This window comes from Emydura macquarii, unplaced genomic scaffold (assembly GCF_026122565.2).
Source record: "Emydura macquarii macquarii isolate MOO-44397 ecotype Brisbane River unplaced genomic scaffold, CSIRO-AGI_Emac_v2 contig_2636, whole genome shotgun sequence".
Classification (NCBI taxonomy): Eukaryota; Metazoa; Chordata; order Testudines; family Chelidae; genus Emydura; species Emydura macquarii.
In genome coordinates this window covers 22,870,964-22,889,645 of record NW_027132773.1, presented here as the reverse complement: position 1 = coordinate 22,889,645, position 18,682 = coordinate 22,870,964, and the positions used below count along the sequence as shown (strand labels likewise).

The 18,682-nt window shown below is 38.1% G+C and overlaps 1 protein-coding gene across 1 annotated transcript in view; it reads right to left on the bottom strand.

Annotated features, from left to right (window-relative positions):
* The window catches only part of PTPRZ1 (protein tyrosine phosphatase receptor type Z1), a 183,533-nt gene that overhangs the window by 28,340 nt on the left and 136,511 nt on the right, over positions 1 to 18,682 (bottom strand). Inside the window, exon 13 of the mRNA XM_067563972.1 lies at positions 12,296 to 12,440. Within this exon, the coding sequence (XP_067420073.1) occupies positions 12,296 to 12,440 (145 nt within the window). The remainder of the gene's footprint in view (positions 1 to 12,295; positions 12,441 to 18,682) is intronic.

Below are 18,682 nucleotides of genomic sequence, written 5' to 3'. Positions count from 1 at the left end.
CTTTGCCCACCTCTGATAAAATTTATTCTCTATTCTTTTTTTCATGCTGCTCTCTATTCCTAGAACAGTTTCCTTGCTCCATTCTGAAAATGGCCTAAATGCAGAGCTGAGGACTCCTGGTGAACAAAGTTATGCAGCACCTTATCTATGCTGAAGAACAATAGACTATTTAGTATAGGAAGAAGAGGCTATGGGGATGTTAGCGTTCTCTAGAAACATATAAATGTGGATCACAGAGACTTGGATAAAAACTGTTTCAACTAAGCATTTGGGAAATATGTAGACATTCCTGGAATTATTTTTTTATCCCTTCAGATCGTAATCAGGATTTGGAATTTCCATCCCTAAAACTACTGGCGGATTCCTTTCTAATAGTATTCCAGAGTTATAAAAGGATAGTTACATGAACAACAAAATCTTGGAGTATAAAAGGAGGTTGAGGCTACTGAAAGGAGATTTCGCATGACAAGCAAATTTGGGACCAGAAGGAATTTTCCCTTAAGGAATATTTGCAAGATCCTTGGAGGGTTTTTGGCCATCTACAGGAGTCTTCAGCAGGGATTATCCATTGTGTATTTGGTTTATTTTGATTTAGAAAAATAAAAAGCACCCGTACATGTGCTCTAAGCACCCTGCCAGTGACTCAAAATTACAGAAACTGGCAAACACACACATTCCAAAGAAGTGCTAGGCACAAGCACATTCTAGAGAAGTGGTACCTGAACATCCCAATACCAGGAATGGTATGAGCTCACTCCCCAAAGATAACGAGGACACACTGACCCCTCTTAGACAAGGTCAGGATGACAATGTGATGGAAAGAGATGTTTTGATCGAACCATCCTGTACAAGGTAAAGGGTGGTATTTTACCATGTCGGAGGGTGGCAACTTCACACATCAGAAGGGCAACACGCAACTTGTTTGCATCAGTGTATAAAAGAGGGTCTCAGAGGAAGGATCTTTGTCTGGCCGAGTGTGGAACGGAAAGTCCCGCTGTTTACTGAGCCAATTCATTGTCACGGTCATAAATGTATTAAGTGTACTTGTTGCACTTATAGGGAACTTTTTACAGTGCTTTCTCGGCAATAAACCTGGCCTGGTGCCTTCATTACTGAAATGGATCTCTGGTCGTATTGGGTAATCCAGTCACGGTTTGCTCTATCAGCTATTTGCACAGACCTGGGACGGCATGCACACAGGGAGAACACACACACAGCCAACAACTGACAATACCTTCTACGAAGAAGCAGCTCTTAATCAAATACTAATGTGGGCATGGGGACAAAGGATGTCAGCACTGGGCCACATTCCTGGGGGGCTGGGAGTTGGGCCCAGGCTTTGGACACGAAATGTCCTCCGTGGGACTCTTGACTTGGGCTAAAAAGGCCATGTACTACACAAGCAATAATCATGTGCAAACCACAGCAACTTTCTAGCTTTGAAGTTAGGGAAGGAGAGAGCATATCAGAGCAACTTTCTAGCAGTGTCTGGAACAGGGCAAACCTACCCAATAGGCACCATGATAACAGGGTCGTAACACGGGCAGGCTATGTACCCCCCTGACCATTCCTCCCCTCACCACCTGGACAAAGAATGTGGTAAGAAGGGTGTTATCTCTTCTTTCCCAGACAGCATGTGGTAAATAACAAATAGGGGTAGGTATAATTATATGCCTCCCATAGCCATTAATATTCATTTTCTAACCATTTATATCACCTAATAAGGATTTGATGGGGCGTTGTAGAAGTGTGAGTATTTACATATTATTTTAGATAAAAAGTTGTAAAGTAGTGAACTCGGGGCTCACTTCATTGGTCGTGAGGCGAAGGGAACGAGTGAACTAGACGCTGTAACCGAATAAACGCTTCTTATCACTCCACCCGGCTCAATCTCTCTCTTCAATCGACCCTGCAACAACTAACACCCCCACAATAGCCTATAACTCAATCCACTATCTTCCTTCAGAGGCCAGATAAAAAATATGAGCACTGCAGCATGACCTGACCATCAACTAATCTGGGTTATTTTGAACCAGAATCAAGAGGGAGTTCCAAAGCCTGCTGGAGAACACCCTTGCAGCCATCCCTGCTCTAATATATTGAGGAAGATCTGGCACCATTGACTGCAACTCCATCTGTTTATCAGGGTGAGAGAGGCAGTCCATATGCGCTGAGGCCCAAGTGGTGCTCAGCACCTGCTGCAAATCAAGCTTATTCAAGGTGTCTCAAGTAGGGTACCCAAAAAAGCACCAAAATCACTAATTGCTTTAAAAAATCCTGGCCCGATGCTCTGTGCATTTTAACATGGTGTGCTCATTTAAAATACATGAATACAATAAAAATAACAAAGGGAAAATATAAAAAGCTTGACGCAAGGTTCCAAAAGATCTTGTTCCATTAAGAATATATAGTTACATTACAGTGTTTTGTCACATTTCTGCATGAAAAAGTTTAAATTGAAAAAGATTTGTGTAATGATTTTCACATCTAAAGAGTGCTTTAAAGCATTCTAGTAACATACTGTGTGTTAATTATCCCTTGTAGCCTCAAGTAAATTATACCCTAAAACATCTGGGAGAAAAAATTCAAAGCCTATTACTTAATCTAGAACAAGATTCATAATAGGTATTCCATCTGCTCTGCAGGAGCAATGAAAGCCTTCATGATTAAGCTAAGTGTTGATAGCCATGTCTCTTGCTAATTATCACTCATCTTTAATGAAAAAAGTGATGACTGTTTTAAACTCGCAGACAAAAGTCCCATCAATCACTGTTAACCTCATTATTTAATTTACACCTTTTTGCCACAGTATTTCAATCTCAAACCTAAAACTGTGTAATTCATAACTTAGATTTTGCACTTCTTAGAACACTTACTTAAAACCTGAGACAGTATTAAAGATGTTGCAGTAATCAAAGAGCCAATAGCAGTAGTGTAAGACAAGCAGCAGCACATTAAACTGCCATGAAGGAAATGAAAGCTGAGTGAACAATTTAGAGCAAGACTGTGACCTGGATTATCAAAACAGGGGCTAACAACCCCTCCACTCACCCTTTCATTCCTGTGTAAACTATGTAACCAGGCTCTGGGCATGGAGGAATAAGTAGGTGTTGCGTGTGCCTGTTATTCCCTCCCTTTCCCTGAAGGCAGGGAGGGGGCAGAGTCTTGGCTCTAACACTCAACAGTCAGTGGTCAGTGCAGTGGTCAGTGCAGCTCAGCTGGCAAGAATGGTGTTGTAATTTGCTGCAGGTATAGGCCTACTGCAAATTGCAACTCTGACACCAGAACAAGTGGGCATCAGGGAAGAAACTGTGCTTCAGAATGGTGTCTCAGGCAAGACTCCAGAGGTTCCATGCCCAACTCTTGTCCAGGCTTGTGCCTAAAGGCACAATCTAGCCTTTTAGTCTAAAAATTTCATCTCTTTTTCTGATTACAGAATATCTGTCACTAGTTTGTGATTTTCTCAGGCCTGGTCTACATTTACCGTGAAAAAAGTCGACTTCCTAAATTCTAAATAGCGCTTTGGTGTACCCACTACATTGTGCCAATGGGAAATGCCTTCCTGTCGACACAGTGTTATTCTTTTTCCAGGGGTGGATTTATTCGGTCAGCTTCCAGATCAATTGAGCAAGTCTCCACTTCCGCTCAATTGATCCCGAAGAATCGATCTGACGGTGGTGAATTTGCTGCCGTCAGTGAAGACATACAGTCAGAATTATTCATCATTCCACATTATGTTTGAATTTTTTATTTATTTACTTTGCAACATTTATTTACTCTAACTTGCTATTTTATACCATATATTTGAAATTTGAGAGGTGTTGGTTAGTTGTTTTTACTCATTTAAACCATATGGTGTGATTGCTATTTCCTGAATGAGTCAGGGTAACCCTTGCAAGGTTAAACTATTTCTATGGGCATCTGAGCTTGCAAGCTGAAATATCCTCAGTGGAGGGTTCTTCTCTCTGTTTCAAAAAATTAAATACAGGTCTCAAGGACTGGGTTCCAATCTTGGTTAGGATAATAAAGAACTTCTACTTGCTAACTATCAGAGATACAGGATGTATAAGATAATGGAGTAGCTGATACAGGAGTTGATTAATGAAGAAATAATGCGGGGTAATATAATTGATGCCAATCAACATGGGTTTATGGAAAATAGATCCTCTCAAACTAACTTGATGTCTTTTTCTGATGAGATTACAAGTTTGGCTGTTAAAGATAATAGTGCTCATGTAACATACTCAGACTTTTGTAAAGCATTTGACTTGGTACTACAAGATATTTTGATTAAAAAACTAGAAAGATATGAACTTAACTTGGCACACATTAAATGGATTAAAGTTGGCTAACTAACAGATCTCAAAATGTGATGGCAAATGCGGAATCATCATCAAGCAGTGTGTTTCCAGTGGAGTCCTCCAAGGATTGGTTCTTGGTCCTACGCTATTTAACATTTTTATCAATGACTTGGAAAACAAAATAAAATCATCACTGATAAAGTCTTCAGATGACACAAAAACTGGGGGAGTGATAAATAATGAAGAGGACAGGTCACTGAGGCACAAACAAACAATATGTAAATGTATATATCTAGGAACCAAGAATGGAAGCCATACTTACAGGATGCGGGACTCTATATTGGGAAGAAGTGACTCAGAAAAAATTTGGCATCATGGTAGATAATCAGCTGAACATGAATGCCAGTGCAATGCTGTGGTCAAAAGGGTGAATTCAATCCTGGGATGCATAAACAGGGGAATTTGCGTTGAGGCAGATAAGTTATTTTATCTCTGTATTTAGCACTGGTGCAACTGCTGCTGGAATACCGTGTCCAGTTCTGGGGTCCACAATTCAAGAAGAGTGTAGATAAATTGGAGGGAGTTCAGAAAAGAGATTACAAGAATGTTTGAAGGTTTAGAAAACATGCCTTATAGTGATGGATTCAAGAAGCTCGATCTATTTAGTTTAACAAAGAAAAGGTTAAGGGGGTGACTTGATTACAGTCTGTAAGTATCTACGTGGTGAACAAATATTTGATAATGGGCTCCTTCAGTCTAGCAGAGAATGGTATAACATGATTCAATGGATGGAAGTTAAAGATAGACAAATTGAGATGAGAAATAGGTATAAATGTTTAATAGTTAGGATAACTAACCATTGGAACAAGTTACCAAGGGTCATGGTGGATTCTCCATCACGGTCAACTTTTAAATCAAGGTTGGAAGTTTTTCTAAAAGATATGCTCTAGAAATTATGTTGGGGAAATTTTTTGGCCTGTGCTATACAGGAGGTCAGACAAGATGATCACAGTGGTCTCTTCTGGCCTTGGAATCTATGGATAAGGAGCTAGAAAATATTCTGAGTGAATATTCTGGGTGTTGTACACCACTGGGTTGGAAACCTATAAAACATGAATCTCCTACAACTCTTTGGAAACTAATTGGTAGCTTGATGAGTCTCAGCATCTCTACAGATGCAGATTTCAATGAACATGCAAATAGTTAACAATTTGCTTCACTTTATTATATCATTATTAGCACTATTTTTTTTTACTGAGATTCACATTTACTTGGTGAGCAAGAACCTCTGAATGCAGAGGCTCCCCCTGGCTTTTATTATCCATCTTGATATCTTCCATGTCCCTCTTATTGCCCTAATGTAAGCCCTTCTCCACAGATAATCTGACCTTCTTCTCTGAATTATTCCCACCACCATAGTATTCTCCCACTAGATCATACTCACATCTATTGTTGAAATCTATTAATTCAGATCCTACAAGTGTACATATTTCTTTTAGCAATTTCCAATCCACCAATTGCCAGCATAGGAAACTCATTTTTCAGAAATGGGATTTTTTTTCTCCCGATAACTCTAATATACAAGTTCCATTCACCAAAGCAGAATGTCATCAATAATGATATCTGGGCCCAGAGCATCAGACATGAAATCAACAGAATCAGGAGATTCAAGCATTCCCAATGAAGCTCTATTATGAGGACTGAATCTTCTCTCTGTTTTCTTTGGTTATGTATATTCTATTTTTGGATGGAAAATCCTACAAAAGGTTGTACAAAACATTGTATCCAAGGGGACCAGGCTGTGAAATAAATAAAAGGATGTCTTTGCCTACTTCACTGTAACTGTAGAATGTAGAAGAGAAAAGACAATTATATTGTCTGAAAACTCATTGCCTGAGTTATAAGAGGCCTTGGAACCACCAAACCAGAGAGGGGCAAAGTTACGTATTTTAATTTCATGTGTGGAATCTGAATAAAAATATTCAGAAAACATCAGAGTTAAAAGTGGCCATTTCTGCGAGGCAAGGGAACATTTCACCATGAAAAGAGTGAAATTCTGCCTTCTTGTAGTCGTAAATTTCCCCAGGTGGAAGTTCAACAATTTGGTACCAAGAACAGAGTTAAACTGCAATGTTAGTTTTCTGCTGGCAGCAACTGCTGTTTGTTTTTACATTTGAGGAGAGAGCAAAATAATTTCTGCGTTTTTTCCATGAACCTGAAAAACGATTATTTGTCAGCTTTGCCAGGGATGGTTTTTTGGACTCATCTTCAAACCAAAGAACTATGCTAAGCAGAGGTTGATGGATATAATTACATAGTATTATTATTTCTTCATTGCATTGAGCAGCTGTGGCTGTACCACCCTCATTTTTGTGAACACTGTTGTCCATAAACATTGTGGCAGGGCCAGACCTGACAGCTATAGCAGGGTGCTGGAAGGCATATATATCAGCCCTAGGCTTAACAAATCCTTGTTCCCTGGGTAATTCAGCCAGGGTTACTCCAAGTTAATTGGGTCACCTGAAGCCAATTAAGGAGCTTGCCACAGCAGTTAAAGGCCTCCATTTCAGGCAGACAGGGGCAGCTGAAAGGGAGTTGTGTGAAGGAGCGAAGCAGTGTGAAGGAGCAGAGCAGAGTTGCTACAGAGTTTGGAGCTAGTACTGTTGCTGCCACAATACAAGGTACAGGAGTTAAGGAGAAGCCCGTCCAGGCAGGGCCAATAGACATATGCCCAAAGGCATGAAGGAGGACCCAGCTGCTTAGACAACTGGACAGAGAGACTCAAGGTGACGAAGGGGAAAAATCCCTCCTCCCCGATTCCAGGAAGTGGACCGCAAGCAGAGGGGCCACAGACAAGCAACCCAGGGAAGGTAGTAGCTTTCATGAACTAAGCAGTTTGAGGCTACTCCTTGCAGGGGCCCAGGGTAGAGGGACCGCCCCTTCCCCCGCCCCCACCCAGTCACACCACCAGTGTAGCCGAAGAGAGCGCAAGACCAGCAGGGCCGAATAGGCCTCCCTCACCACAGCATATAGAGATACGTTTCTTGCAAGTCTAAACATTTGGTGAGCAATTAGTGTGAATTTGGCCCACAAAAAATAAAATAAAAAAAGGCTCATCTCAACTATCAGCTTAAAACCAACTAAAGCTAAATATGAGAATTGCTCTATTAGTATCTCTTATTTATTCCTATACAACATTTTGCAAGTACAAACAAAAATAAAATTGCCATATAAAGTTAATAACCTGTTTTTCCATTGACTTTAAAAAGAGCTGTAGGTGCTCAGCATCTTCGAAAATCAGACCACAAAGTCGTAACTACAATACAGGATATCTAGATTTCATTCTTTTAAAAAAGCATAGAAAAATGTGACTGGCTTTAGCACAAGTCCACAACATTTTCTCTTGAAGATTAACAAAAAAAGAGCTCCATATTTTATTTTGTAATACATGGGAAATACAGAAAGGATTAAATTCAACATCTAGAAGATATTACTGCCGACAGGATCCTTGTTATATTTTGAAAGACTGGGTTTCACAACTGTGCATTCTCCGAGAAAGAATACCAAATGAACACAATGTCATTTGACGGGAACAAGCACATAATGTGTAGGATTACTAAAACTATGCCATGAAATCCGAGTCTTAAGATGTACTGAGTTGTTTTCTTTTGTAAACAGGAAAGATTTCAAATACCATTTAGCTGTAAAGATAAAACCTTTTGGAAGATGAATATGAACATTCATGTTGGACAATGTGAAACTAAAGAGAAGCCTGTCAATAAAATGAAGAAGGGTTAACCATAAATCCCTGAGGTGGAATTCATAATCAACTGACTAAAAGTAATCTAGGAAATGAGTTGTGCACTTCTTCTGGACATTAACTGCTTCCTTTCCAAGACTCACTATGAAGATGAAATCTTTTAAAAACATAATTTTTCATACATTCAGCTCTAATAGTATCAAAGGCTGGGCCACTAGTTACCATGGTAGCTCGGGTCTTGGGAAACTTGGGTTCAATTGCCTACCCCACTACAGACTTTCTGTAGGATCTCAGGCAAGTCACTTAGGCTATCTAAGCCTCAGTTCCCTATCTGTAAAATAGAAATAATAGCATTTCCCTAACTCACTGTATTGTTGTGAGGCTCAATCTATTAAAGACTGTGAGATGCTGAGATACTATAATGATGGGGTCCATGTACATATCTAAGAGAGATAGATAATAGTAATTTATTTCTGTATTCGTTTTACACTTGTCATGCAGCTTCTTTTTTGAGTGTTATTTTGACATGACAATCTATTAAAATATAGCTCTATAACTTTATATATTTATCAGGACATTTTAGAGGTGGCTTAAATAGTGATATGCACATGAGTGAAACTAGGTGTAACTCACATGCATAATAGGTGGAATAGGATGGCTATAGGAAAAGAACCAACAAGAGAATGTACAAAGGTGTAAAATGCAGAAGGTCCCCTATGCTTTACCTTACATTCCCTGTTGACTACTGTTACAACCCCACTTATCCATGTCTTTGGTTTGTAAACTACAGCCAATTGCACTCATTTGTGCAGATTTATACACGTGCAACTTACACTCATTATTTACATCACTTCTGCATTTGGCCCCAATGGTTTAAATTCCCATGGATTCACAACATTATTTTAAAAGACTGTAATACAGATAATATATCAGACATGGAACTCCCTTCTTCTCTCGTGAACCTCTAACATCTATCTTCAATCCACTACAGTCCCTCTCTTTAGACTTCCTTTTCCCAGGTGCATATCAATGATAATACGAGATGTACATTTAAAGAAAAAGCCGAGCCACCCTCCAAAAGACACAATGGACAAATTCAGTCCTGGGCTACTCTGACAGAGAAGGTTCTTTGGTGGTAGAAAATCCACCTGGAGCAGGGGTTTGGAATGATGCACCGTGCCCGTAGCTCCTCCTCTGCTAGAGAACCAGAATGGCTAGTACTGGCCAGGGAGAGCTTGTGGCTAGGAGGACGAGGAGATACATTGGCAGGTCAACAACGAGCTTCCACTGGAATTAAGAATTAACCTCTGCCAGTAAAACCATCCAGGGAAGGGTGGTGGTGCAAATAGTGACTTCCTTCTCCTGGTGATGGATTGACCCCAACTCTTGGCACAATGGCCCGTACTGATCCAGAACAGACCAATATCTCTACTTGCTCACTTCTGGACCTTGGTGTAAAGCTGGTAAAAAAATGTTCAATTTTTTTTTTAATGTTAAAAGTTTTTAAAGGTGTGGGTTTTTTTTTTGGTTTTTTTTTTGCTGTTTTCTGACCAGCTTAGAGAATGGCTTAAATTTTTTTAAAAATTCAAAATTTCAAATACTTTTTGGCGAATTTTAAAAAAAATTGTTTACATTTTTTTTACCAGCTCTACTCACGTCTTCTTATATGTTTGCATGGAACCTAGCGCAATAGGACCTGTGACAAAGTGGGAATTTTCTGTAATATTTTTATGAATTTGATATGTGCCTCAGTTTTCCCTATACTTTGCATTGCTACCCAGTGGGGGAAAAAGGATTAAGTTTGCTCTCAGGGCAGCAATGAGACATAGGGAGGCAGCACACAGACCTGTCTGGGTGGAATGAACAGAGTCGTTGAGGACTTGGCTGATACTGACCCAGACCAACAAGGTGTCCAGAGAGACAACACAAGCTCCAATGACTCACAGATTGAAGCTATCAGCAGGGAAGCTGAGCAGAAATCCCAGCTCAAGAATAAAGGACTGAGAGGTGTAAGGTGGGGGAATAAGTGTGGGCGCTGGAAGAAGTTTAAGCTCTCACCTGGGAACTGACTTAAGCAAGGAAATCAGAGAGAGAGAGAGACAGAGTCTGAAAATGGAGTTCACAACAGCTTGGTGAATTGCCTTGGGCTGACCAGAATGGACAAGGCATTAACTTTTATTTCTCTACGCCAGCAGCTCTCAACCTTTCCAGACTACTGTACCCCTTTCAGCAGTCTGATTTGTCTTGAGTCCCTCCAAGTGTCACCTCAGTTAAAAACTACTTGCTTACAAAATCAGACTATTACTGAAAAATTGCTTACTTTCTCATTTTTACCATATAATTATAAAATAAATCAACTGGAATATAAATATTGTACTTACATTTCAGTGTATAGTATATACAGCAATATATACAAGTCATCGTCTGTATGAAATTTTAGTTTGTACTGACTTCATTAGTGTTTTTAATGCAGCCTGTTGTAAAACTAGGCAAATATCTAGATGAGTTGAGATACTCACTAGAAGAGCTCTGCGCACCCCAAGGGGTACATGTACTCCTGGTTGAGAACCAATGCTCTATGCTAACCTAAAGATTTTCAACACTATGCTCCAGGTGACTAATAAACCTTACTGTTTTGAAAACATTGCTTGAGTGTCACTGCAAATACTGGGTGAGGTGCATTAGTTCCTGAAGAGTGCACAAATCTCTAACCAGGAGTCTATTTCAGTTGGACACACTGAGCAGAGTGCTGAAGCCCCAGAGGTTCAGTCTCAGATGGTGATGAGGCCGCATGGCCTACCCTGAAGGAAGAATGAGACCCCTTAGGGGTCTGGCACATGGAATAGATTCCTCCAAATGACTGTTCAAAAGCTAGGGGCATACCATTAATCCTGAGTCCATGACAGGACCTCATTCCTAACTGAGATCTTTCAGCACTATCACAATCTAAATAATAACCTGGGACCAGATAGCTCAGAACCACAGTATATCAGGAGGCTTTGGAGGAGGAAATCCCTGAAAGGGAATTCCTTCCTAATTGTTCCATTGGGCTCCCTTCTTCCCAGGGAATAGGCCATTGAGCCCATCTCTGGACCTAGAGGACCACCAGCATTCTGCATGGATTTTGGGGGATCCATAGGAGGGCAAGGCTATCCTCCTGGAGGCCTCTGTCTTCTCACTTATTTTGGCCCCAGAAAACCTTGCATCCAATGGAGCCATGCTGCAAAATGGTGGAGCTAGACATAAGTAGACTAAGCAATAGCTTAGGACCCTAAGCAGGTCAAGAGGGCCATGATTTAGTATTATCCCCAAAATATCATTCATCTTATTTAGCATAGACATTTTAAACAAGTGTATTTCTATGTGTTATGCTGGCATTTTTTTGGTTTGAGAAAATAATGCAATTAATATTTTTAGGGGGTAGGTGAGGGGTAAGAGGGACCCCAAAATATTCCTGTTTAGGAACTCTAATGGGCTAACACTACCTCTGGCCCAGGATATCCCCTAGCTATGACTGTTATCATAGCCCTCCATGTTTTTTCTCTCTTTCTGTGTGTGTGTGTGTGAGTGTGTGTGTGAGTATGTGTGTGTGAGAGAGAGAGAAACGGTTCCATCCCTAGTCACCTGTTGTAATGTTGGCCTAATTTAGGATCTGTGCTTGCATGGAAGAACTATAACTTCCTCTGCTTTCTACATCTCCTTCCATACTGATAGTGCTCCATAAATAATTTTTAAAAATGCAAAAAATAGCCGTGTAAAAAAATAAAGTTTGGATTGATACAGAAATATATTACTATACACTTAGCTGCATTGCATTTTAATAGGAGTTAAGGGCCTAATCTTGCAGTCCTTTGCAAAATTCTCATTTCTGTCAAGAACTGCAGGATCTGGTTCTACATTTGTAAATCACCCCATTACAGATACATTTCTGTTACATGTGGAAAAGGAAGCTGTGATGCTTAATTTTGTTTTTCCTGTATCATTTAAATCCTAAAAGTAAACGAACAATCACACCAATCATTTGGTTTGTCAAAATCTTTTGATGTGTAACTGAATTTTTTATAGCTTACCAAAAATAGGTACTACTGCAATACAAATAAATAATAATATTAATAGCTGTTAGAGAGTCAGGATCCAGTTTTATCTCTTGCAAATCTGCTCAGTAATGCCAATTACATTTTTCTAATCAGGACAAAATCTGAGTTTTGTAGAACTGCAAAAATAAATAACTTACCTCCAGTATATGAGAATACCCACAAGAATCACTAGACAGATAAAAGTCAGAGCTGATACGACCACAAGTGGTATAACTGTCTTCTTCTCTGATTCCAGACTCTCAGCTAGACCAATACGAGACTCATGGCTACTATTACTTGCCTCTGCAGTCAGAGAAAATTGAAATAATCCATATTTAAATTTTGACAAAAAGCACAGCAGAACTGAACATGTTTATAAGAGCCCTAGGTAACGTCACTTACCTTTTTAATTTTTACTGTGTACTGCAGAAAACATACATATTTGCAAACCAGTTTAAAGAAAATAAGCAGATAGAAAGTAGAGCAAAGTATTAGAGTTTATGCAAGGCAGCATCCCAGCAGTGTAGAACTTCTTTATAAAAATGCAGATTGTTGTTGTTAAAATATAATTGTAAGAAGAAAAATTTTCATTCTTAAATTTCAATTAGCAGACACTCAATACTTTGAAGAATCTGAATATACAATATTGAAGTGTAGAAAGATAGCGTTAATATTATATTTTTACTTATGTAATACAAAACACAGTTCTTTTGATTAATAAGTATTAATGGACAATGTTCTTAATATAGCAAATAGCTCCATGACTGCTATATTGCAACTGAAATTGCAATATTTTAATATTCTGACAGTTCTGTAATTTGGCCTTGAGATTCAGGGGGAAAATCCTGCTTCCACTGAAGTCAATTCCATTGAGCCAAAATTTCACTCCTTACCTGGCTCTTTACAGAGAATCGACTCACTGTATGTAAATAGATACATTTTATAGATCTCACATGTTTCTATTAGCCTTGTATTACTGGATGCCTGAAATGCTCAGGTCCAAGTATACATTCGGATTTTAAAATATATTTTTACTATTTTATTAAAATAAAAAAACATAGTAAAAGGACTGGACCTGCAACCCTTTCTCAGGACTACCCTTAAACCTGATGTTAATGGGACTTCTCACAATAGTTCGAGTTGTGGGTTTTGCCCCAAATGGCAATTTTTCTAGTGAGTGTAGTTCAACTATATCAATGTTTATGATCTTTACAATATTATCACTGCAAACAAAAAGGTATTTCACCATTGTTGGAATTAGGGCCCAAATATTTCACAGAGCAGCATGTGGGCAGACCCCTGCACCCGTGCAGAACCCTGTCAATGAGCCTCTACATGGGAACAGGAATCTCCCTCTCCCTGTGTGGACTCAACTGCAGGTTTGGGGTCTAAGGGAGCAATTCTACAGTTCTACTTGAATAAAACTGCCCTCAGATGAAGGGTTAATGGGATTTTTGTCCTAGTAAGGACGTCAGGAGCAAGCCCTACTTTCTGAAATGCACAATATTAGAGTTGCTTGGAAAACTGTCAATGTGTTTTCCACTGAAAAATGGTGTTTCACCAAATCTGAAACTTCTCACAAAATCGTGATGATTTTGACAAACATTTGTTTAAACTTGTAAAAAAATATTGTTGGAACAGAAAATTCTGATTTTTCATTTCCAAACAACTTTTTGATTAAAAATTTATTTTATTTTAAAAATATATTGAAAAAAAATTAAAAAATCAAATTTGAAACATTTCAAAATTGTTCATAGGTCCCAAGGCCAGAAGGGACCAGTGTGATCATCTAGTCTGACTTCCTATATAACACAGGCCATAAAATTCCCTCAATATAATTCTTAGAGCATAGTTTTTAGAAAAAACACCCAATCTTGATTTAAAAATTGCCAATGATGGAGAATTCACCAAATACCTTGGAAAATTGTTCCAATAGTTAATTCTCTCGCCATTAAAAATTTATGCCCTCTTTGTCTAGCTTCAACTTACAGCCATTGGATTGTGTTATACCTTTCTCTGCTAGATTGAAGAGCCCATTATTCAATATTTGTTTCCCATGTACATACTTAGAGAGTCTAATCAAATTTGTTAACCTAAATAGATGGAGCTCCTTGAGTCTATTAGTATAAATCATGTTTTCTAATTCTTACTCCTCAAGTAGTCTCACTGAAATCAAGATGGATGGAATCTCTCTCCTAACATTACAAAAACAGCACCCATTTAAAAAAGATGAAATACAAATAACACATGGATTTTGCAAACATGTGCTAAATGAATCACTTCAGTTGAGACAAAATGGAATTCTTTTGGAATTTCATTTAGCAACAGTTCCAAAATTTTGGTTCTTTTGTCCTAATTTGGGATAAAACAAAATTTTGAAATCTGAATTTTTTTTGCAGAATGGAATTTCCATTTTGTCCCCAGCCCTACAGAATGTCAAATTGAATCTGCAAAGGTCAAACACTGAATGAATTGTCCTCTGAAAAGTATCATCATTAGCAAAGCGTTTAAAATATTTTAATAGTAAGGCAAGTAGCAGACTACTATCAGTTTCAGTATTTTTTGTGCTCAAAGGCCTGATTTATAGAAAGGCTTCAATTTAGTCCCGTTTTACACTGCACAGTTTTACTAATTTATAGTATTTAAATATCTAAGTAACTGACTGTTCCCGTAAATCAGTTTGTCAAAAGTGCAAAAGCTTATCAGTTGTGGTCACAATTAACTGCAGGTGCAGAATTGCACTCTCAGTATTGGAAGCTGTTTCTAAAAATCAGGGCCCAAATTTCTGGTGAATAAGACATGAGATCCACTCAGGCATTTCCTATTGATTTTAATGGGAACTATGTGTGTGCATGAGAGATCAGGATGTGGCCCTTTGAGCAAAGTGCACTTATCCAACTCTGGATATACTCCCCAGGGAGAACATGGTCTTACATTTTTAATAACAAGGCAGCTTAAAAATGCACCATACTTTAGTGATTTAAATTAGAATTTCCTTCAATGAGGAGTGAAAAGAATACGTCCCCTCAGTCCTATAAGGTAGCTCTTTGCCACCATCTCAGTCATTCCAAATGCTAAATCCTACAAAGTCCACTAAAGCGATAGTATCATACAAAGTGCACTCCCCCCCAATATTAATATATATCAGTTCCTCATATATATGTAATTTATATTTTAGCTGTGTATAACTATGATGAACAGCTAAAATATAAACTGACATTTCACATTTGAAACCACCAGCACAGAACGAGAAGTGTTCATGTGGTATTTTATAATAGAGAGATCCTCCCTCACTGCACCATAAAAAGAAAAACATTTATACTGTATGGTGCTCATTTTAGTGGCTTCTTGTACTTAGCATTCAGAGTCTGTGGCAGATGTTGGCCCATTCGTATCCCTTCCCACCCAATCAAAAGAAATTGGGCAAAAGAACTTTAGGGACAGTGTAGTCTGAGGTAAGCTAAGATAAATGTCAGTATAAATATGCAGCTGGCTCTTTACACAGTAGTTTGAATAGATTAGTATGAAATAAGAACTTATGAAAGTAAACTATATTATTATTTGATCATTACCATTTATCACTGATTTCACTAGGAGCCAAATTCTGCTTAATGGTAAAATGGGAGTAAATGTCATATTTTAGTCGGCTCTGTGCTGGGCTGGCTGATTCTGAGACAAAGCTTAGTTTGGTGCACAAGGAACTCTCAGCTGCTGATGCACAGGGTACCATTGTACATTAGGTCCCGTTCTCCTCTCCAAATTGTGTTTGCAAAGGTTTTGTGACGCTACTGCAGAATGAACAGCAGAAAACCCTGGCCAAAAATAAGCATTACTTGTGGCTATATGGGATGGCAGGGGACCTGTCTGCAGCTCCTCCTTCCCCCGATTTCCACAGAAGAATGTTCTTGGCACCACTGAGACCCTCACATCTCCCTGGGTAACAGCTTCAGCTCCTTTTTGGGAGGACATTTTGCTCCAGGCCTATCTCCATTCCATGGGTAATTGGCAACCAGGACAGAATTTGCTCCTCTCCCAGCTCGGATATGAGGGCCTCCAATGATACAGGGCTACAGGTGGAACAGGTTTGGTGGCCACATAGGCGCTATGCAGAAAATTCTTAATTTGGATCCTGCCTCAGAATATGTATGAATATAGCTCTACAGTCATGAAGAGTGGCCAAACCTTATAGTTCTATTTGCCTCTTCTCTAGCCAGGCCAGAGTTTGGGCTCTGTAACTGTGTTTAAATCAATAGATTATTTCTTATAATTAAGACATTTATTTTTATATTCAATGTAACTGATGCTATTCTAAAAATACCAGCACATATTAGTTTCTCAAAGCTCAGTTCTGCCTGTGCTTATGAGTTGTTAGAAACCTCATCTGCTAATAGAGGTAATTAAAGAATCCAAAATATCACATCTGAGCCCCATATAACAGTGCATTTTGTAAAATCATCTTCTTGGGCCTGGGCAGTATTTAAATTCAGACTAATTCCATACTGGGATATTTAAAAAAAAACAAAAACATTTAAAACAAAAATGTCAGGCATTCTCCTCTACAAGAACAACACTCATTAGCATTAATAATTACAATGTATGTGTGGTGTAAGACAGATGCATAATTCTCTGCAGTCATTAATAGGAGAATAAAAGAGCTCTCTTAATGTTTACATTCACTATTTTCCTGATTCAGATCCCAATGCAGTAAGTGGCATAACTCCTACTGATTTCAGTGGTGTAGGGTCAAGACCTGTGAGCCCATTGGATTCACTGGACTTTGGATCAGGTCTGTGGAATTTTGTTTTCACCTAAAACTAGTTCCTCCTTAATTTTGGATAAGCCTTCAGATTTGTGAGGTGGTTTGCCATAAATCCTGCATCATCTTTTTCTCTTTAGTATTGCAATCCTGTTAAAAATTCATGAGCATGGTAAACCTATTATAGCCATTTTAAAATATGAATATCTTGAAATTCCCCTCAAATAAATGGTTCTATAGGAAAGCTTGTCGAGATGATTGCTAACTGTTGAAGCAATTTTTCAGTGATGCAGATCTTATTAATGCATCTCATACTACCACCACCACCACCAATTAATAATAATAATGTGATTTACTATTAAACAAAGTATGAGTTAACAATTTTTTTAAAATTAAACAAACTGTAATACTTGAGATTTACATTTAACACAACTGTTCATATATCACAAGGTTCTTTTGTCGTTATTATTTTTAAATTGAAATTAAGATGTAACTAGGCAGCTATTTCTGATTAGCATGAGACCTTATGTTAGAAATGCTCCAATTTAATTGCTATTTTATTAAAAGACAATATAGGAGAACATAATTTGTTGGCAGAAACTAATGCATAGGCAAGTTCTTTAATGAGAGTGATGATTAGAAACTAAATTGTAAATATGCATTATTAGTCAAGCCACATGTTATACAATCTTTTTGAAGTACTGTTAAGTATCAGAGCTCTTCATAGTTAATTGAAAGTGAGGCATTTTAAGTTTAATTACAGCAAACTATAAATAATTTATGATAACCTCCATGTCATATGTGGTATAAAATGTGCTTCAAAATTATACTCTTTTTCTTTGTACCGGGCCTTCAAGGAAACATTTATTTTGTGTGTGTTCTACATAATTTCCCTTAGGGAACATCAAAACAATTAAACCATTTACTGACTCAGTTGCTTGCTCAGGTAAAACTCCGGTTGACCAAATGGACTCATAATTATCCATATTACAACATCCTGGGCTATGCAGACTGCCCGGGACTGCTTTTATGCACAAACTTACTAACAAAGTTATCTGATTGTGTATATGCAGGATTGGACCTAAGATTTTTGCATACCTTAGTATACATATACCATTCCTTGGCTGGATATCAAAAGTGGAGTATTTAGTTGGATGACACTGCCCTCTAGAGAGATGATAAACATGTGATGGAAGTTGAATTTTTAACGTATTTCCTACATTATCAAATTAACCTTGAATATTTCAAATAAGTACAGATATTGATGGTTCTGATTTTACACTTAGATTTAAAAAAATATGACAAATAGGCAATACAAGTTAATTGTTTGATCACTGCAAGTTTTCCACAACATAACTTTTTAAAGCCTTTGCTTTAAATTTTGTCAAGATCTTATAAATACATGATCCAATTCTGCTACCCATACTCATGCTTAGAATGTTACTCCACAATTGACTTCAGTAGAACTGAACAAAGAGCAAGGCAAGCACAGCAGAATATAGCCCTTAGTGGTTTTAGAAATGAGCAGATCTAGGATGAAATTTCTGTAAGTTACTGAAATTTGAAAATGAGAGAAGCAACAAAAATGAAAACAAAATTTTTACAAACTAAAACTAGTCAGCATTAGGTTGAAACATCTTTTACCTTGTTAAGTTCATCTTGAAGAATACAAAATAATATGTTATGAAAAAATATTGCCATAATAAAAGCATAATTGTAGGACTCTTTCATACAGAACCTTAGAATCTTTCAGTGAGCTTTCCTCTGCAAGAGTTATATTTACCCCTGG